General features: G+C 45.6%; 1 protein-coding gene across 2 annotated transcripts in view; it reads left to right on the forward strand.

Annotated features, from left to right (window-relative positions):
• LOC121574983 (dysbindin) overlaps positions 1-21,824 on the forward strand; it is a 36,709-nt gene extending 14,885 nt beyond the window's left edge. Inside the window, exons 2-4 of one of the 2 annotated variants that reach the window (XM_041887705.2) lie at positions 18,742-18,894; positions 20,647-20,790; positions 20,966-21,824. In XM_041887705.2, the coding sequence (XP_041743639.1) occupies positions 18,742-18,894; positions 20,647-20,790; positions 20,966-21,216 (548 nt within the window). In that variant the 3' untranslated portion in view covers positions 21,217-21,824. Of the gene's footprint in view, positions 1-18,741; positions 18,895-20,646; positions 20,797-20,965 lie in introns of both variants that reach the window. The other variant, XM_041887704.2, reaches the window with a different exon arrangement.
• The last annotated feature ends 962 nt before the right edge of the window (positions 21,825-22,786 follow it).

Raw genomic sequence — 22,786 nt, forward strand, 5'->3', positions numbered from 1 at the left:
GTTAGCCATGAACAGTATGTTTATCAGCGGATCAGTCTTAGAGCTTAGAGCATTAGTTTTGTTGTTTTGCACCTTGTTTGCTTGTTGTATGCTTACCTCCGTTTTGTTCTCCCTGCAGTCACTCGTCCGGAACCTTCACCCAACCTCTGCCTGATGGTCGGCGGCTGCCGAGCCATCATTGGACCAACTACTGCACCCTCAACAACTCATCCACGCCGCCCGCTCTGTTCCCTGGATTATTCAGCAGCACTCGTGGATCAGTTAAATAAACACTCACCTTTGACACCACTTACCTTGTCCTGGTCTGCTTCTGGGTTCTGGCTTAGTAAACCGTGACAGAACGATTTGGCCATTGGAGCTACAGTCAGTCTCACATCTGGTTTTCACCCCCAATCTAATGGTCAGGCGGAGAGAGCCAACCAGAAGATGGAATCCACGCTACGCTGCCTGGTCTCTTCCAACCCCACCTCCTGGGTCTCTCAGTTGCCTTGGGTTGAGTATGCCCACAATACTCTCCCTACATCTGCCACTGGGATGTCTCCCTTCCAGTGCCTGTATGGCTACCAACCTCCCTTGTTCCCTTCTCAGGAGAAGGAGCTCTCAGTGCCTTCTGTTCAGGCCCATATTCGTCGTTGCCACCGGACCTGGCATCGGGCCAGAAAGGCACTCCTTAGAGTTTCGGACCGGTATCAGCTCCAGGCGAATCGTCGCCGGATCCCCGCTCCCACCTATACCATCGGAGATAGGGTCTGGTTGGCCACACGGGATCTTCCTTTACGGACTGAGTCTAGGAAGTTGTTACCGAAAGTTCATTGGTCCGTTTGTGGTGGAGAAGGTGATCAATCCGGTGGCAGTTCGACTCAAACTACCGAGGACGCTCAGAGTCCATCCCACCTTTCATGTCTCCTGCCTCAAGCCTGTTTTCCCTCAGTCCTCTGTTGCCTCCCTCCGCCTCCTCCTCCTCCTCCTCGGATGATCGGAGGTGGTCCTGCCTACACGGTGCGACGCATCATGGATTCCAGACGGCGGGGCCGGGGTTTCCAGTATCTCGTGGACTGGGAGGGGTATGGTCCTGAAGAGAGGAGTTGGATTCCGCGGCGACAGATCCTAGATGCTGACCTCATTCGTGACTTCTACCGCCTCCATCCTGGCGCTCCGGGAGTCCGCCCGGTGGCGTTCGTCGGAGGGGGGGTACTGTAACGATCCCGGCAGTCTGAGTCGGGTCCTGTCTGTGTACTAGTTTTTCTGCTCGTGATCTCCAGTTTCCCGAGGGTTCTGGAACGCTCCTGCCTGGTTGCCGGGCAACGTTGCTAGGCGGGAGCTCTCTTGATTTCCGCACCTGCATCCCATCAGCAATCTGCACACCTGGTCCTGATCATCACCCTTCTTAGGCTCTGGCCTAACATCCATTCCCTGCCGGATCGTTAGCCATGAACAGTATGTTTATCAGCGGATCAGTCTTAGAGCTTAGAGCATTAGTTTTGTTGTTTTGCACCTTGTTTGCTTGTTGTATGCTTACCTCCGTTTTGTTCTCCCTGCAGTCACTCGTCCGGAACCTTCACCCAACCTCTGCCTGATGGTCGGCGGCTGCCGAGCCATCATTGGACCAACTACTGCACCCTCAACAACTCATCCACGCCGCCCGCTCTGTTCCCTGGATTATTCAGCAGCACTCGTGGATCAGTTAAATAAACACTCACCTTTGACACCACTTACCTTGTCCTGGTCTGCTTCTGGGTTCTGGCTTAGTAAACCGTGACAGACAGGATCCTCCCGTGTAGTTCTGGGCTGATTCCTCACCGTTCTCATGATCATTGCAACTCCACTAGGTGAGATCTTGCATGGAGCCCCAGGCCGAGGGAGATTGACAGTTCTTTTGTGTTTCTTCCATTTGGGAATAATCACACCAACTGTTGTCACCTTCTCACCAAGCTGCTTGGCGATGGTCTTGTAGCCCATTCTAGCCTTGTGTAGGTCTACAATCTTGTCCCTGACATCCTTGGAGAGCTCTTTGGTCTTGGCCATGGTGGAGTTTGGAATCTGATTGATTGATTGCTTCTGTGGACAGGTGTCTTTTATACAGGTAACAAGCTGAGATTAGGAGCACTCCCTTTAAGAGTGTGCTCCTAACCTCAGCTCGTTACCTGTATAAAAGCCACCTGGGAGCCAGAAATCTTTCTGATTGAGAGGGGGTCAAATACTTATTTCCCTCATTAAAATGCAAATCAATTTATAACATTTTTGACATGCGTTTTTCTGGATTTTGTTGTTGTTATTCTGTCTCTCACTGTTCAAATAAACCTACCATTAAAATTATAGACTGATCATTTCTTTGTCAGTGGGAAAACGTGCAAAACCAGCAGGGGATCAAATACTTTTTTCCCTCACTGTATGTATCACTACTGTTGCTCCTATCTAAAATATATATTGTGTCCTACCTAACCAGTGAACGTGTGGCTGTGACCGTCCCGTCAATGCCTGTCATCACTGTGTTAGAAATTGCGTAATTCAAATCTGGTATTGGAATAAGAGAAAACATAATCAAGAGATATTCAATCCAAGCTAAATTGATTATATGCAAAATGTATGTATGATAAGTATGATGGTTCGTATACGGGCTCACTGAAATACCACGCAGGGCAGACAGAGAACTGATCCATTGTTACAGGTTCTTCTTCAAATACTCTGACAGAGATATTTCCCACTCCCTGCTGGCCAATCAGAGTAGAGACTGAGCGTGGTTTAGACTTACTCAGCCAATACAAACAAAAAATAATCACACTTTTATTAATAGGCAGTAATCATACTAAAAAATAAAACCCTCAGTCCTTCCATCTAAACCCAACTTGCAAACGGTTGGTTACCAGTCACCCAGGAACTTCAAACCTTCACATAAGGAAAGACAAACATTCACAATGGTTAACTTCATTAATAAAGCATAAAACACAAACAGGGAAGTACATTTTGGCCCCCTTTAGACACCCACTAGGGTGTCACTCCACCAAGCCTGGTAGGTCATATCCTTCATTCCTTAGGTCAGAGTCCGGGATTGGGCCGTATCTCACCATCTGTTGGGAAACCACCTTCTCCATCTCCTTTCTCACCAACCCTCAGACACAGGGAATAAGACAACATCCACAAAGAACAAGTATACCCATAGAAGCTATAACTTCACCCAGAATAGTTACAACAATAGTTTTCCATTTACCAAATATGTTATCAAACCAACCGTTTAGGGAGCTATCAATACCAGAGTTCTCAGCCAGTTCGTTCGCCAGCGTGGTGAGTCCCTGAAGCGCTTTGGTCACGGACCCGTCCGGTGCTGTATTGTTTGGGGATGAAAGTACAGCACATAGATCCAAACAGAACACAAACTCCGCCCCGCTCAGCCAAAAGCATATCTAAAGCTATTCTATTCTGCCATGCCATTAAGCTAATTGCCGCTGTCTGCTCAGCCAATCCCTTTATTGCATCACGAGTGTGGTTTATAAATCTTTGCTTGTTATAGTAAATATAATTTATCCAATCTACGTTTTTATTAATTGTTGACCACCAGAAAATACTTGATTCAAACCCAGCTGCGATCTGATTCCTAGCTTTGAATTCTTCTGGAACCCCTCGAGGTACTCCTATCCCATCAATATATATCCTTTCATCAAAGGATCCCGGGAGGAGGTCCCACTTTCTACGTGACAACTCACCAGTCTCTGACACGTTTGATTGTTTGCGTATGTAGGTGACTTCACAATCAGTTATCACCACACAACCATCAGATGTCAGCACGGGCCTGTTTTTGGCTCCTAAAATCCTCTGGCTGCAACAAAGAGGAGAGATTAGTCATGGTCTCTTTAGTTGTGATATTCTCTGTGTGGGAGCAGGAGCTAAGATGCCCTACCATGTATCCTATCTTACTAGTCCTAGAAAAACAATAAGAATCCCCTGAGACTTCAAACGGAGGCAACCTAGGTCGGGGTGACTTTGTTATCGGGGGATACAGATAGTGCAAGTTACTACAAGACTCCTTCACCACATTCCCAGGTGGCTTGAACAATTTAATCATGGAGGATAAACCTGACAGAGAATTAAAGCCTGTCAAGGGGAACGGAGTAGTTGTTAACCTTGGTTTGGCTGTCCCACAGGCATAACAGTCCTCTTTAGACATAGTTCTTGCCGTATACTGAACCCATTCCAACCACAGGTCAAGATCTCCACACCCCGTCTCCACCTGTACTACTTCCTTCAGGTCTATAGTTTGCACTATCTTCACCACAGCCCCGGTCTCACTACCTCCCTCAGAGAGGTTTACTCTATAGGGTGCCCCAGTTGAAGAGGATATCTCACTTGTCAGGTCTGTAACCTGTTTTAGCGTAATTCAAACTTTCAGACAGTACCTACCCTTATATGGGTCGCACTGCCATTTCTGGTAATTCCCTACTTTCACAATACTACACCTGTCCTTAAACTGTGTATGGAGATTGACATATCCCCCCCCCCCGCGCTCGGTATGAGCAACTACATAGTCCCAGGATGTACATGGTGACATACATATGGTGATGTCCTTCCCTAAAGTCCCTAGTACTTCCCCTTTCCCTACGTCTAGCTGTCTCCTATGCCTTTGTAGACTGTGCTCAGGTATTATTTTATCAACTTGTGTTAGGTTAACTACTACTTCTGGCTGATCAGGAGGGTTTGAGTGTGTTAGGAATATGGCCCCCACAATCAAACAGCTACCTACCGTCGGGAGACCTGTGAATCCCCACCCTCGCCCTGAGAACATGTCAGACGCCAGAGGCCAACCCATTGCTTTACCTTCTATCGAACTCACACGGGATGATCAGACAGGGTAAGGGGAATCTTCGTTAAGGAGCCAACCCCCGAGCCCTAGTGGTGATCGGTTCTTTCTCCTAACTCTGTGTTTGTTCGTCAGGTGTAACTGGGTTTACCTTTTTGCAGTGTGTGACATGCACCCAGGTGGATCTAATAGGACTTGGTAGGGCCCTTCCCAACAGGCCTGCTTCCAGTTTTTCTTCTTTTAGGGACTGGATGCTCACCAGTCTCGTGGTTAGATAGAGTGGGTCACCTTCTCCTTTAGTTCACCTGTGGGGCACAAAACCTCTGACATACGGGTGTGGTTAATAAACTATCTTCACACATACATGTTCAGCTCTCAATTTCTATTGTTGTTGTTTTGTTTTTTAAAAGTATTTTGTCCTCTCCTTCGTATATATTTATTAGTTAATCCTACCATCCCCCTTTTGACACATGATTTGCCCATGTGTCAATACTACCACCTACCTAAACAATCACTTAGGTAATATTGGTAATTCATTATCCAATTGCCATCCCTCCACTCTCTCTTCTGTTATTTTATGGTTCAAATCATACATATTATTACCAAATTATAATCTTCTTCACACTTTTCACAGTATTATAAATTACCCTCAACTTAGTAAAATAAACTATCTTAAAGTCCTCCTCTCTTGCCTTTAGAATTTACTAGTGTGGATGATTAATTAACACCAGAAGGTTAAAACAGAGTTCAGAGGCAATTGAAATTATTCAACGAACTGTTCCATCCCATAGTATACCAAACATTACCATTATTCTAAATATTTCATAAATGTTAGTTATCCCAAGTGTTCATTAAGTCCTCATGACATTCATTCTCATAAGAAATCATATATACCCCAAACTCAGCCAAAACCTAAAAAACTCCATAAAATTCACTGTGCGTGCTCCTCTAAGACCTATCACCCTTGACCTGCTGAAAACCCAATTTGAAAAACAACAACCACAAATAGCCAGGCCTCACTTAATTTGGTAGCTCACTTTTATGACCTAAATACTGCCTAACTTCACTACTTCTCCCCCTAGCCCTTTGCAACATTCCAATGAGATGAGCTAATCTCTTTCTCCTGGTTATAATCTAAAGATGGTAGTACACACAAAACATGATACAGATATCCCCAGTCTTAACCCATCAATAATTGTTTGTATCAATCTAATTCCTCATAACTAATCCATAAAACCACTCAAAATTCCTCGAGTATACAATGATTATTTAATTGATTACCCTAACTCTGCTACATGTGATCTCATCTCAAATGATCCATTATCAATTATTTGTTCAACCCCCTAGGAAAATCTGTCTCCCCTTCTATTGTTCCTGTCCCCCCTGTAAATGTCATATTTCAGTTTTTAGCCAATACAATCACGGTTACATCAAAAGTAATGCAATGTCTATATTAGGGTGTAAGGTAAATTATTCCTGTTTTCTTTTTTTTCAGCTAAACGTTTTATATCCCTGAATTAATAGTATTTTCTCCCTAATATATCTTCATACTCTTCTTCCTTCCCTAAATTAGATTTAATCCCTTGCCTTTCCTCTACTATCCTTCTATCATTACTGGATCAATGATAATAACTGTAATAACTATTCATAATAATTGTAATAACTATTACACATTATATTGTGCCTTTTTTCTGATAATGTTATAATTGTAGCCTATTCCATCACTTTAGTTTAAAATATAAGTTTGTTTATAACAAATCCAGAACCCACCACAGGCTGGCGCTATTCCCCCAGCACAACAGCCAATGCCACTTGCTTCCCCGTAACAAAAATAAATTATCGTTCTAAAATTCAACTATTTATCAGTTCAACTATTTGTATTTTCCCGCTAACCCATTTCAGTTCGCTATTCAATTTCTTTAACTGTTCTCTCTGATTAGGCCCTAATTAATAAAACAAATACTTGCTATCGTTGATAAGCATACATTTAATGATGTTCCTAACATTTGAACTATCTCTCACCCCTCCCCTTTCTCCTTTCTATCCAACGGGGAAGGGGCGGGGACCTAGTAACATATTTTCATAGACCTTTCTAGAATACTTCTACTTAAGCTATCTAATTCAACCTTTCACATTTCCCAATCCACATAGTAATCTATGTCTATAGCCCCAATGTGAAAGCTTTACCTACTATCCCTACCTGTGTTCGAACCAGGGACCCTCTACATACATTGCTAGTCACTCCACACCATCTGCGATTCTCTTAAAGCAACTACTTCCAGTTCATAGAGCAAGTGACGTCACCAAATGAAAATCGCACTAGCTTTCACCTCAGCAAAAAACTCTCTCCCCCATCACCCATTCCCTATTGAATAAGTGAGTTTTTCTATTTAACCCCAAAACACGCTACAAATCGTCCATTCAACATTACCAAACCAAATACTCAGTAGCATCCGGTCACCACCCACACCAGCCGTTGAATTCACTCATACACACAGACTTCACCTCATGCCACCGAAATGCCAAATAAACCATAATAGTTCAATGGAGCCCCCTATTGGCTCTCCACTATCTATACATTACTTCCATAACCACATTAGTTATGGTCTGATTACCCATTAAACCTTATCACATGATCAAACAACGGCACAACCTTAAACTCATATGGGGCGGCAGGCAGCTTAGTGACCAATAGTGCTGCGCCAACAACCAAGAGGTCGCCGGTTCCAATCCCCGAGCCGACCAGGCGAAAAATCTGCCGATGTGCCCTCGAGCAAGGCACTCAACCCCAATCGCTCCTGCAAGTCGCTCTGGACAAGAGCGTCTGCCAAATTACCAAAAATGCAAATGTAAATATTCTCTACTTTCTCACCCATGATGTACGTCTATGTTCGGGTGAGCAAGTTCATACGTATATATCGTCAGAAACCCACAGGCACCTCTCAAACAATCGCCCCGTGGTGTTCCCAGCCAACTCCCAGTCTTTCCTGGCTCCAAAAGCCACACTTTCGCTGTCACCAGCCCCTCCCCTCGCAACTCTCTCTTCTGTCCAGTGGGAACAGGCTTTTTGAGGAGCTGTTTTTCGTTTTAGCGTTTCCAATATTCTGCCGTTATTTAAAGTGCTTTAGTCTATTTATTTAAATCAAATTATTCCCACCTAATTAGGTAAAGTCGGTGCAAATTTATATTTCAACGATAAACCGAATCATTTTCAGTCTAATTGTTTAACCAGTATTTTGCAGGGTCAAACATCAAACGTTAAATCAAATAATTAACCAAAAAGCCTCAACCCAAGCACCTAAAACCAGTATTATGCTATGTCAAACATCAAACGCCACAGTTCAATCATATCAGCTCAAACGTTTCAGTTCAGTCACACTAGCCATTCATCACTTTAGCTTTATGTTCCCAATTGTTATTAACGGGTTATACGGTTTAAGCAACCACATACCCAACAGTTATCCCCAAATTATACAGTTTGGACAGCCACAGACGTCTTTGATTCCCAATTAGTTTTCTATCAAGGTATACAGGTTTATCATTCACACTCTCATGCATAGCGTCACCCCTGTCTTAAAGAATTGTAAGTGTCTCCTTTGAACCTAGTCATATCTAGTCTGAACTGATATGTGCCATAGCGTCGCACTGCCTATCTATTTAAAGTACCTCCTATGGGTGTCTTTTGTTAACGTTTGCACAATTTAAACTTTATTTCCTAATTGTAATTCTCATTATTTACTGTTTTAAAATATTGTTTATATTCACAGCCAAAATGGTACACAGTTATCACACAGTTAAACGTAGTATACAGTTATCACACAGCAAAAATAGTACACAGTTATCACACTCACTCACAATACACAGTCATAATCCTATCACACAGTCAAATATGTCACACAGTCATAAATGACACACTTACACTCGACACACAATCTATTTGGGCGCACAGCCTCTTCTATGGGCACACAGACGCTTCTATTGGGCACACAGCCGCTTCTATTGGGCACACAGCCTCCTCTATGGGCACACAGCCGCTTCTATTGGGCACACAGCCTCCTCTATGGGCACACAGCCGCTTCTATTGGGCACACAGCCTCTTCTATGGGCACACAGCCGCTTCTATTGGGCACACAGCCTCCTCTATGGGCACACAGCCGCTTCTATTGGGCACACAGCCTCTTCTATGGGCACACAGCCGCTTCTATTGGGCACACAGCCTCTTCTATGGGCACACAGCCGCTTCTATTGGGCACACAGCCGCTTCTATTGGGCACACAGCCGCTTCTATTGGGCACACAGCCTCTTCTATGGGCACACAGCCGCTTCTATTTCCCATGGGTTTAACCATCAGAATTATCAAACATTTGCATGGTATTCTATAAAATTGAATTAGTATTCTATAATCGTTATTTATAGCGTAATATAGTTCACTTACATCAAACAGGTGCTTCACAAAATTAATATGGATAAAGCCAATGTGCAGAACTTTAGTTACATAACAATAGGTGTCTGCTTACCTGTTTTTAGAAGCCCGGGCACTTTGTGAAACACACCGTTCGACGACAGCGATGTCCAATGGGCTGGGTGAATTCCAGCGAAGTTCCGCTACCAGATCAGAGTAGAGACTGAGCGTGGTTTAGACTTACTTAGCCTATCCGTTGGCGCACCGGCTGGTCCCAGCCCCTTGGCGCTCCACTGTTGCACACTGTTGCCAGGCATAAGTTGTTATCATAACAACCTGTAGAGTCATCACCCATAGACACCGTTCTACTGTACTCTAAATACCTACGTTCAAGGACGGTTCACAGACAACGGTTCACAGACAACAAAGAGGCAGTGTTCGTATCTGTAAGAAATACAAGTCTTATCTGTAAGAAATACAAGTCTTATCTCATCCTAGCTCCTAACGTTCCTCACATGAATCACAGCTTGTTATGTGAAACAATTCATATCAGTACAGTATAAACCTTCTATGTTTAATCACCAATGCATTCCTTCTAAGCTATTCATCCCTCCAGTTATGAGAAAATAGATCCCCACAACTGTTTGATATCTTTTACTGCAGGTATGCTTTTCTGTATTTTTGTTATTTTCTAAACACACCGCATGTATACTATACGATCACTTTGTGGATTCAGTTTGAGAGAGATATTCTGAGAGCAGTGAACGTGTGGCTGTGACCGTCTTGTCAACTTCCTGTCAATGCCTGTCATCACTGTTTGATATCTTTTACTGCAGATAAAAACCGAGTCAACCTGAAGTGTGAGTGTCTGTGTGCCTTTCTTCTGGGGGGATATGTGAAGTTGGTTACACTCTCACACTGCCCATATAATAAGAGATGACAGTGGCATGTCTGATTGCATACGACTGTGAGAAGAGAAAAGGGAGTCACTCCCTCCCCGCATGCCAACTGTCAGCTCTGCTCTGAGCACACAGACCTCTCCAGTGACCTGGTTGAATGCCATCTATACCTGACTGGAGACATAGTAAAGAGACACTGCTCCATTGAGGTTCTTTTTCTTTTTGTCTTTTTTGGGGGGACAAATGTTAAGAGCTAACATACAGTTTGTATTGTTTAGCTGTTGTGTCACACGACAGCCTCTCTTATCTTACACTTATCTTACACTAATGCAGAATCACATCATCATTTTATGATGATATGCATTTATTAGTAAATTAGAAATATTAAAATGACTAGAAGTTATCTTCCACTCCTACATGTCTTCATATTGTTGTTAAGGCTGGTTGGTAGGTCAGTCGGTTGGTCGGTGGCTGGCTGTTTGGTTGATTGGTTGGTTGGTCAGTTGGTTAATCATCTGAGTTGTTCTGCATCATGAAGACAGCAAGTGCCTTCTTCCAGTCCCTCCTCCATGGACTCCTTGACCAGGAGATTGCCCAGGAGCTGCTCGTGGTCATATGTTGTGGTCCTGCTAGAGCTCTGATTGTCATCAGTGGCTGTGTCTTCCTGTCCATGCAGGCTTAAGGTGGTAGAGCTGGAATTTCCATAGTCAGCAGTGTCTCCATCAATTGCTTGTGCTGTGATATTGTCCTCTGACTTTTCCTCAGGTGTTCTGGTGTTCTGACAATCCCTGGTAGGGCTCTGGTCTCTGGTTGAGCTGTCTGGGTCATGCTTTGTCTCCCCCTCAGGAGTTCTAGTCTTAAAAGAGATGGGAATAGAGGCATCATGCCCATAAGGGGAACAGGGGCACGTGCCCCCTCAGATTTGTCATGTTGTAATTTAATTTGTATTCTTTATGTAAAATAAAAAAATGAATGTGTTGTTGTTTCTCGGTCATACTACTAGCCACCTAGCAATTTTATCTCTTAGGCTCATAACTAGCTACCAAGAAGCCATCACAGTGCAGTTATCACAAAACATATTATTTTCAGTGTTATAGCCTAACTAGACAATAGGCTATAAAGGCCTGGGGAAAGTTTAGCAATTTAAATAAAACCAGAGAGGAAGAGGCGAACTTTAGGCTCCTTTGGTAAATTTGCAAGGCATGCAGGACAAGACATTGCGAGATACAGATTATCAAGACATATGAGCACGTTTTTTTCTGCCTGCCTCCTCTCTCTCCCTCGCGTTGGATCACCTGCTCTTTCACTTCACTAATGATGCGTGTGTTCAGTCTTCGGTCTGTTGCGTGTATATCCTAGCATATTTATTGATGATAGGCCCTGCTTTACTAAAATTGCGAGACATTGCAAGCCAAGAAATTGCGAGATACAGCATTCCATTGCGAGATACAGCTTTTGATTGATGATAGATAGGCCTAGTGCACAGTTCTGACTGTCTGCCTGGTGGCCGACCTGCATATACTGTTCCCCTCCCCTCTCTCTTCGTCCCTCGCTAGCTCACTATGAAAGATGCAAGGGTTTGTGTTCTCGGAAGAACGGCAACTAATCAGTCTCCTCTGTTCCAAAAATACAGAATCTTAGAGTCGATTTCTAGTCGACACAGGGAGTCGATGTGCAAGGAGTCGAGTAATACCTTTTTGGGGAGTCGACTCCACCACTACGTCATCGTCGTTAACAGTTGAAAAAATGGCAGAGAAAGGCAAGCGACAACAGCAAAGTCCTGTATGGCAATACTTTGAGAACTTAAATGAGAAGGTGGTGAAATGCAAACTTTGCAAGGTGGAATTGAGGTACAGTAATGGTAGTACAGGTGCAATGCTTAACCATCTGAAAGGGAAGCACCGTGAGACCCAAACCGTTGCTGGCAGTAGTGCAGCTCCGTTGTGAATTCACATGGAATTTTATGAATTTGTCTTGGAAGTTTTAACGGAAAACCGAGAAAATTGTCAATTTGTCACATCCCTACTATAAAGCAAGTTAGAGTAGCTAGCTTGCCTAACTACCTTAGCTGGCATGCCTGCTGGCAAGGTTGGTATACTTTAGAAAAGCAAGCAATAACTTCATGTACTGAATAAGACTCACATTCCTTTCAATCTTTTACCCAGATTTTAGCAGAGATGCAAAGAAACATATTTAGTTTATTTAAAAAAAGAACCACCAGTCGAGGATACAGACAGCAGATTGCAGGAAAAAGCTGTTTCAGGTGTTTGAAAAATGTACACCCCAGCAACCGGAGGGATCCAGATATCCCGACAACGGGAGTTCGACGGGACAGCGGCGCTGTGCCAAGGATTCCTTCTCCAACTGGAGCTCTACTTCTCCAGCATCCGGTCGGTCCCATCGGAGCGGGAGAGGGTGTCCGCCCTCATCTCCTGCCTCTCGGGGAAAGCCCTGGAGTGGGCCAACGAGGTGTGGAACGAAGGAGGAGCCGCGTTGGAGAAGTATGGGGAGTTCGCTCGCCTCTTCCGGGCGATCTTCGAGCGGTTGGTCCACCTGAGGCAGGGGACGAGGACTGCGCAGGACTTCGCATTGGAGTTTCAAACTCTGGCAGCTGGGTCCGGGTGGAACGAGCGGGCCCTGAGCAACCATTTTCGGTGCCATCTGCGAGAGGACGTCCGACGGGAGCTAGCCTGTTGTCCTTCTCGCAACTGGTGGACATGGCCATTCGTTTGGACAACCTGCTGGCAACCAGAGGACATCCTGGAGGAGGTCTTCCCGTTTCCATCCCGGCCGACTCGGATCCAGAACCGATGGTGATGGGTGGAACCGCTAGCCATGAGAGCGGAGGACGACAGCGCCAGTGCCACACTGGTGGCGCGAAGGGACATTTCACCACACGTTTTCATCAACGCTCTTCTGGGTTTGGAGGCGGCAAGCAGGGCACTCTCGCATCACCCCAGGTATCGAACACCCACACTCGTTCAGAGCCCTCTGCTGCGCACTGTAAAATACACATCTCCTTTCCTGAGCACATGGTAGTTCCCCAGTGTAAGGCGCTAGTCGATTCAGGCGCAGCTGGGAACTTTATGGACAGGGCATTTGCACACCATATAGGCATTCCAGTGATTCCCCTATCCATTCCACGCCCCATCAGAGCACTTGATAGTCGACCATTAGGGTCCGGGTTGGTTAAGGAAGTTACTGCACCAGTCACCATGATTACCCAGGAGACTCATTGTGAGCAGGTAACTTTTTCCATTATTGAGTCTCCTGCTTTCCCTGTGGTTAGGTATCCCTTGGCTAGCACTTCACAACCCCACCTTCTCATGGCCGCAGAGGGTTCTCACGGGGTGGTCACGAGAGTGTCAGGGTAGGTGTCTAGGTGTTTCCGTTGGTGCAACCACAGTGGAAAGTCCAGACAGTACCTCCACCGTGCGCATTCCCCCTGAATACCTCGATCTGGCGCAAGCGTTCTCTAAAACGCAGGCGACTAAGTTACCACCTCATAGGGCGGGGGATTGCGCGATAAACCTCCGGGTAGACGCTGTACCTCCCAGGAGTCATATATACCCCCTGTCACAGGCTGAAACGGTGGCTATGGAAACATATGTCACCGAGTCCCTGCGCCAGGGGTATATACGTCCCTTTACTTCACCCGTCTCCTCGAGTTTCTTCTTTGTGAAGAAGAAGGACGGAGGTCTGCGCCCGTGCATTGATTATCGACCACTGAACAGGGAGACGATAAGATTTAGTTATCCTCTCCCCCTCATTCCTTCAGTGATTGAATCAATGCATGGGGCACGCTTCTTCACCAAATTAGATCTCAGGAGTGTGTACAACCTGGTGCGTATCTGAGAGGGAGATGAGTGGAAGACAGCATTCAGCACAACCACGGGGCATTATGAATACCTGTGGTTTGATGAATGCTCCCTCAGTTTTCCAGTCCTTTGTGAACGAGGTCTTTCGGGACATGCTTGGTCGCGGTGTAGTGGTCTGCATCGATGACATCCTGGTGTATTCCGTTACGCGCGCCGAGCATGTGTCCCTGGTACACAAGGTGCTGGACCGACTGTTGGAAAATGACCTTTATGCTAAGGCAGAGAAGTGTATGTTTTTCCAGCAGTCCGTCTCCTTCCTTGGATACCACATTTCCACCTCAGGTGTGGAGATGGAGGGAGATCGCATTTCAGCCGTGCGTAATTGGCCGACTCCAACCACGGTTAAGGAGGTGCAGCACTTCCTTGGCTTTGCCAACTACTATCGGAGGTTTATCCGGGGCTTTGGCAAGGTCGCAGCTCCCATTAACTCCCTGTTGAAGGGTGGGCCGTCCCGGCCCCGCTGGTCTGCTGAGGCTGACCTGGCCTTCAGCAAACTGCGGGGTCTGTTCACCTCAGCCCCAGTACTGGCCCACTCCGATTAATCTCTACCGTTCGTAGTGGAGGTGGATGCGTCCGAGGTTGGGATAGGAGCTGTCCTGTCTCAACGCTCGGGTACGCCACCCAAGCTCCGCCCCTGTGCGTTCTTCTCAAAGAGGCTCAGCCTGGCAGAGCAGAACTACGACGTTGATGATCAGGAGCTGTTGGCTGTTGTCCGAGCCTTGACCGTGTGGAGGCATTGGCTCGAGGGGGCAAAACACCCTTTCCTCGTCTGGAAGGACCACCGTAATCCGGGCAGCGAGGAGGCTGAATCCTCGCCAGGCCAGGTGGGCCCTATTCTTCACCCGGTTTGATTTCACTCTATCATACATCCCGGGTACGAAGAACGTGAAGGCAGACGCACTGTCCCGGCTGTATGACACAGAGGAGAGGCCCAGCAACAATACCCCCATACGGCCGGCCTCCTGCACTGTGGCGCCGGTAGTATGGGCGATGGACGCGGATATAGAGCAGGCATTACGCACAGATCCCTCTCCACCTGGGCTACAGTACGTGCCTGCTCTTATCCGTGATCTTCTGATCTACTGGGCACACACGTCACCCTCCTCTGGTCACCCAGGTATCGGCCGTACAGTGCACTGCCTGACCGGAAAATACTGGTGGCCTACCTTGGCTAAGGACGTGAGGGTGTATGTCTCCTCCTGCTCAGTGTGCACCCAGAATAAGGCACCTAGGCACCTCCCAGCTGGTAAGTTACAACCTTTACCAGTTCCACAATGACCATGGTCTCACCTAAGTGTTGATTTTCTAACTGATCTTCCCCTCTCCCAAGGTAACACCACCATCCTGGTTGTTGTGGACCACTTTTCTAAAGCCTGCCACCTCCTTCCTCTGCCCGGTCTCCCCACGGCTCTGCAAACTGCAGAGGCCCTGTTTACACACGTCTTCCGGCACTACGGGGTACCAGAGGATATAGTGTCTGACCGAGGTCCCCAGTTCACGTCCAAGGTCTGGAAGGCGTTCATGGAACCTCTGGGGGTCTCAGTCAGCCTGACCTCTGGGTTCCACCCCGAGAGTAATGGGCAGGTAGAACGGGTAAATCAGGACGTGGGTAGGTTCCTGCGGTCCTACTGCCAGGACCGGCCGGGGGAGTGGTCGGTGTTCTTGCCATGGGCAGAATATGCCCAGAACTCTCTCTGCCACTCTTCCACTAACCTAACACCTTTCCAGTGTGTTCTAGGTTACCAACCGGTTCTGGCACCGTGGCACCAGAGCCAGACAGAGGCTCCTGCGGTGGATGACTGGTTTTGGCACGCAGAGGAGACGTGGGATGCTGCCCACGTTCACCTCCAACGCGCCGTGCGTCGTCAGAAGGCCAATGCTGACCGCCACCGCAGTGAGGCCCCCGTCTTTGTACCGGTAGAAGAACCCTTTTGGGTTCCATGTAGAACCCTCTGTGAAAAGGGTTCTACATGGAACTGTGATGAGGTGGTGTTGGAGTCAGGCACAGGAGGGTAAATCACAGAATAACAGGCTTTAATCCGCAAAATATAGGTTTACGCAGAAATGCGTCAAACACACTCCAGTGCACAAAACAGGCGCACTGGAAAATACAAGGCACACGGGAAAATACTCCCGTCGATACAACATACACGAGCTCCACCGAGCTGCACTAACCTCCACAATAAACAATCACCCACACAGACAAGGAAGCAGAGGGAACACTTATACAATGACTAATGAGGGAATAAGGACCAGGTGTGTGTGATTGAAGACAAGACAAATGGAGTGATGATAAATGGATTGGCAGTAGCTAGTAAGCCGGTGACGCCGAACGCCGAAACCTGCCCGAACAAGGAGGAGAGGCAGCCTCGGCGGAAGTCGTGACACTCTGTCATTATATGGCCTTATTACGTGCCTCAATTTAGCTTAGTTGGTCAGATAGCTGTTAGCCTACACCACTGCAAGTTATGTTCGAAAATAGATGTGACGGGGGATGAAATTATGTTGCTCATTGTACTGAGTTACATCATGTACATAGACAGAGCTGTTGTAATTGCTAATGAGATCTGATATGTTGTGGGTAAAGTCGGCTTCTTGAGGGTGGGTTCAAAGAAAGTGCAACTGAATCATCACAGTGAGTGAAGGCAATAGAATCCATGACGAAGCACAGTCACAGCCTAATTCCATCACTGCAAACGTGTAACTCATAGAGCAGACAGAATACCAATGTTATGAACAGACATTAATCATTGAATGTTTGGCAGGATGCAGCAGACTTCTCATCAGCTCTTTATTTTTGTCTGTGTCATTTTGGTTTTGTGCTTCTGGAGTTCTGAGAGTTTGCTTGGGCTGGTATCAGAGGCTGTCCCTCACATGGATCAGTGTCTTAATGTTTGCCCACAGACACCCAGTGATTCCCAGTGGTGCAGTCAGACAGACAGTCAGGCCCAGGGGGTGAGGTGAAGCCTCTCCTCTGCTGTCTCTCCTCCCCTTCCCAGACGGCCCCAGGACAGGGCTGTCAGACTGGGGGAGACAGGGAGTTGCTGTGACAGGCCTGCCTCCTTTTGTCACTAGACAGAGGGCTCCACAGGACCCACAGGGAGGTTGGGGCTGACACAGCAGACTGGACTGGGGGGGGGGGGACCTGTTGCCCTTTTCAGACAGACTTAAATCATTCTGCATACAAAGGAAAACCAGGAACACCATTGGTATTATCATTATACCATTTGTCACTGTAATGTTAGAGAATTATGGGCCAAACAGAAGCAACATTGCTTTATGCGATTCCTTGTGCAAAAAATCCATCAATAAAGACATTGTCACAGTGACCATACTATCAAACACCCAGTTGGAGCTTGCAGGCCTGTGGTCGGAGGCCTAGTTCCTCTTCCCCTATTATTCTTTCTATCCTGATCCCTCTCTCTGTCCTCAGCTGCTTAGAGCCTCATTACTGTGCTGTTAATAGCACCACTGTCTGAGCATGATCAGTGATCACAGCACAGGCCACATAATCTTTACATTATTCCCAATTTAGACCACGATTAAAAGCCTCATCCAATTAGCACAATCCCTTCCTGTAGCTTCTCACTATGCCTAAATCCCCAGACACTTTTTTTGGATGTGGTGAGAGGAGCGAGAGAGAGGGCTATTAAGGTTTTAACACTTACAGAACTGTGCTGAAAGCCCCAATGTAGCCTATGTCAGTCTGCTGTGTGTAGGCTACCCATCACTTTATGATCTCACAGTCCTTATTCCATATTCCTTCGCTAATCCATTAGTGAGTGTGTTTACAGATTGAGTTATATGTTAACAGTGGAAGAAGACGTTTTGACATCTGTATACATGATGTGTTCAGGGAGCCCACCATAAAAAGGTGATGATAACTGGATGGTGGTTTACTCTGTGCCCAGAACACACTGGCATTCTTCAGGTCATTCTGGGTTCCTGCAGTTCTCTTTCCTCTCTCCCTGTGTATTACACTTCAGTGCTCTCCCCTCCCCTGGCTCTAGCAGCACTGCTTTATTACAATGGTGCTGATGAGGTGGAAAATGTGATTGCATTCTATCCTAAACAAGATTAATCTAGTAGGGGAATTGACAGCTGGCCTTTGCGAAGCAATTGGTGGGTGTGGAGGGATTGAATATAGTACACTACGGTAAAGTGTGAATATCGTATATTTTGATCTACATCTCTCTGGCCATCCACACTGGTCAGGTAAGTTATGGGCCTGCAACAGTAAAAGCATTCGCTGTATCTGGATTGAATCAGAATACATGGAGCTGTGGAGTTTTGAATCCCAGTGGATTGTCAATTGCATATTCTTACATTTACATTTACATTTTAGTAATTTAGCAGACACTCTTATCCAAAGCGACTTTACAGTTAGTGAGTGCATACATTTTCATATTTTAATTTTTCATGAACAAAGGAGAGCATGATATGGTTTACATGATCAATCATCCAATCATATTTCAACGTAAGGCATCAGTATGAAATGTTGTAGAGACATGCTCTATGATGCTAAAAGTGTCTGCTATACTTGGTGATACCAAGGAAACCAAGTCTGCAAGAGGATATGAAAAGCCTAAAATGCTCAGCCCCAGAATCTGATATTACAGTAAAGGTTTTTTCCTGTCATTTCTTGTTCCCATGGCTCATTGTTGCCCCCTTCTGGTTATTGTTTGTTACAGACATGGGGAGAAGTGTTGATTCTGCAGACCTGTTAGACTAGAGTTTCTGACTGATATGTTCTGTTGTTCTATGTGCCAGCGGAGACAGAGCATGCTCAGAGAGTCCCAGACATGGACTCAGCCCAGCAGCTGAAACTGAGAGAGAGACAGCGCTTCTTTGAGGAGGTCTTTCAGCACGATGTGGATGTCTACCTGTCCTCGGCCCACCTGCAGATTCATGACTATAAGAGACGTGAGTGCAGTCGGCATCACACACATGTATGCACACATGTACCCTAACCCTAATCTTAGCTTCATGTCCATACCCCAGCTCAACCCTTACCCAAGCCATTGCCCTAACCCTAGATTCAACTCCACAACCCTCTCTCTCTCACTCACTCACTCACTCACACACCGGTGTGAACGTTTCTGGGTTGTTCTTTTGTATCCCTTTGATATTTTAAGTAGAAATTGTGCACAAATATTGAATTTTAAAAAGCCTGTAATATCAAATAAAGTGCCCGTTAATATAGACCACATGGAAAATTCAATAAATCTGATTTTTTATATGAATAAAGACTTGCTTAAGTGCCAAAATTCTGCATTTTGACATGCGTCCTCTGACTTCTAGGAAGATTCTAACCCACTTAACCCCAACATTTCTCCAGGTTTTCACCATCATAGTAAAGCCCTTGTTATTTTGTTGCTTTGACAAAGTGATTTCTGAAGATTATTATTTATTTCATGATATTAGTGATTCGTTTTAAGGTAAAAAAACTTTTCATAGTCAAATCATAGTGTAAAAGCAGGTGAGCTTGTTCTACTCCTTTTGGCCATTTTATGGTGTTTTGTGGTGGAAAACTGAGAGGGTTGAGCATAACACGTCAGCCCTGTTACCCATAGATAGAAGGCTAGAAATGTTTTAACAATATACTTTTTTTCTGTTTCAAACAATAAGCTTCCATTTCACCTGTCACAAGGGTATTTGGGGCTGATTTAAGATGAAGTCATCTACTCTGTTACGGTCAACCCTGTAACTTTATTTGGCACTTATCAAATCAAATCAATGTTATTTGGCACATGAGCTGAATACAACAGGTACAACAGTGAAATGCTTACTTACAAGCCCTTAACCAACAATGCAGTTTTAAGAAAAATAAGTGTTAAGTAAAACATAGATAAGTACCAAAAAAAAGACTACACATAAAAATAGAAAAATAACAAATAATTAAAGAGCAGCAGTAAAATAACAGTAGCGAGGCTATATACTCAGGGTACCGGTACAGAGTCAATGTGTGGGGGCACAGGTTAGGAGAGTAGCAGCAGCGTAAAAAGGGGGGGGGGGGGCAATGCAAACAGTCCAGGTAGCCATTTGATTATCTGTTCAGGAGTCTTATGGCTTGGGGGTAGAAGCTGTTAAGAAGCGTTTTGGATCTAGACTTGGCGCTCCGGTACCGCTTGCTGTGCGGTAGCAGAGAGAACAGTCTATGACTAGGGTGGCTGGAGTATTTGGCAATTTTTTGGGTCTTCCTCTGACACCGCCTGCTATAGAGGTCCTAGATGGCAGGAAGCTTGGCCCCAGTGATGTACTGGGCCGTACGCACTACCCTCTGTAGTGCTTTGCGGTCGGAGGCCGAGCAGTTGCCATACCAGGCGGTGATGCAACCAGTCAGGATGGTGCAGCTGTAGAACATTTTGAGGATCTGAGGACCCATGCCAAATCCTTTCAGTCTCCTGAGGGCACTTACTATAGTATATAAAAAAATGTAACCTCTTGAGATGGGGAAAATGTTTTTCATTAAGTGAATATGTGCTGTTTATGACAGAATGTTAAAATTAGGTGAAATAAAACATTTCCTTACCACCAAGTTACACTACTCGAAAGGCACCGAATTGGTGGAACGACCCTTCTAAATGTTGCTAAACATTTCCTTTGAGAAGTGAAGCTGACATACAGTAAATGCCTCTAATTAACAATAATGTTTGTCTCTTGTGTTGTTGTTAGCTCCCATTGGCAGCGTCTCGTCCATGGAGGTGAACGTGGACATGCTGGAGCAGATGGACCTTATGGACATCTCTGACCAGGAGGCCCTGGATGTCTTCCTCAGCTCTGGGGGGGATGAGGGGGTGCTGGCCTCCCCTCTGCCAGGTAAAGGTGAGTGGAGGGGAAACTCCCATCCTGAGGCCGTCCCGTGTTGATAGAGTAGTATTTAGCAGAGAGTCAAGGCTTTGTCCCTCCCCTATACTAGCTGGCAACATTAACTGCAATACTGAGTGCAGCAATGAGAATCTGTGGCCTAACATCCCTTTCATTTCACCCACAGTAGTTCATGGCAACAACAACAACAATGAGGTCATCAGCCAGGGACGCTCTCCCCACAACACTGACGGTTGTGTGGGGAAGTCCCGCATGTCCTCCACCTCCTCCACCAACAGCCAGAACACCAATGAGGACGGAAGGGAAACCCCTGTAGTCCAATCAGATGATGAGGATGTGAATGTTGACACACTCTTGCTGATGGGATCACCCCCAGGGAAAGATGAGGAGAAGGATCGGCCCATCTTCTCTTCATAGAGGCCTTCTTTCACTTCCAATATTCACTAACATTTTGGACGTACTGGTGCTGACAAGTATCACTGAAACGGGACACTCACACACAGAGGTGTTCCATGGACTGGCAACTATCACTTACAACACCATTTTCTTTACTCTTCATTTAGTTTTGTCTGAACTGTACATACAAGGCCAAATCTTCTCAAAGCTTGCTTATGTCCATATATACTTCTGGCAAAAAGATCACAAGATACTTCTTTTTATTTCCTCATTAGAGATTCTAGTAGGGTTTGGCGATGTGTGGTACGGACATCTGGGGAAGGACATTTCTGTGTGTCCTCTACAGCCAGGATATGTACATAATAGAGTTGTGAAATATGCAACCATGTAAGCATCCTTTACTGTACCACAGACAGGGCCAGATGTTCAATTACACACACCAAAACATTATTTAGAGAGTAACTGCATTGCTGAGTAAATCTGGCCCTTAGTTCCTATATTCCCTAAAACGTTGAACCAATACCAAAACACCTACCACAATTCTGCAATTATGTTTCCCGAGTGGCGCAGTGGTCTAAGGCACTGCATCGTAGTGCTAGCTGTGCCACTAGAGATCCTGGTTCGAATCCAGGCTCTGTTGTAGCCGGCCGTGACCGGGAGACCCATGGGGCGGCGCACAAGTTGTCCAGGGTAGGGGAGGGAATGGCCGGCAGGGATGTAGAGCATGGCGTTTGCAACGCCAGGGTTGTGGGTTTGATTCCCACGGGGGGCCAGTATGATAAAAATAAATAATGAATGCACTAACTGTAAGTAGCTCTGGATAAGAGCATATGCTAAATAAAAAATATTAAATAAAAATAACTAAGGACGTACTGTGCATAGTGCTTTCATTTTGATATATATTTCTCATAGCCTCCTCTTATTCTCTGAATTGAAGGTTTATTTGTTTTAACAATAAAGAATAATAAAAAAAAAACGTTGTTTCCCTACAAACATTTTTTGTGTGCGTATTGTGTGAAACAGTGTTTTGTGAAGGTATGTTTAGTGTTTGTTCCAGTGGCTCCCCTGTGAAGCTAGACATGAGACGGGCAAAGTCATTTACAAGCCCTGCTCCTGGGCTTGCCTGTAGGTTAGCTGTTCACTGTTCACAGGTCATTCTACCACCAGGACCGGTTAGACGTGATACTTCCACCTCCTTTTACACACAAAACCTAAATGTAAAACATTTACCAATAAACACATTAAACGTGAGACAACTAGACATGCTAGTGTAATTGTTCACCACACAGGCACTACCTTAGGCAGATTTTAAATGAGCTAACAGGTGTCTAAAAAATGTAGGCTACGCATAAGGAATGCAGTTCAACTGCTTTCACCACTCTATTGAACATACATGAGCATACATCCATCCCCAAAGGTTATGACAATCTATCATAGTGGCTGTCAGATGAAATCTCCAAAATATACACTTTCCAGGAAATGGAAAAACTGCAATATGTTGACGTTAACGAACGACAATCATACACTGAGTGTACAAAATATTAGGAACACCTTCCTAATATTGAGTTGCACCCCTTTTGCCCTCAGAACA

Source organism: Coregonus clupeaformis, chromosome 10 (assembly GCF_020615455.1).
Source record: "Coregonus clupeaformis isolate EN_2021a chromosome 10, ASM2061545v1, whole genome shotgun sequence".
Classification (NCBI taxonomy): Eukaryota; Metazoa; Chordata; class Actinopteri; order Salmoniformes; family Salmonidae; genus Coregonus; species Coregonus clupeaformis.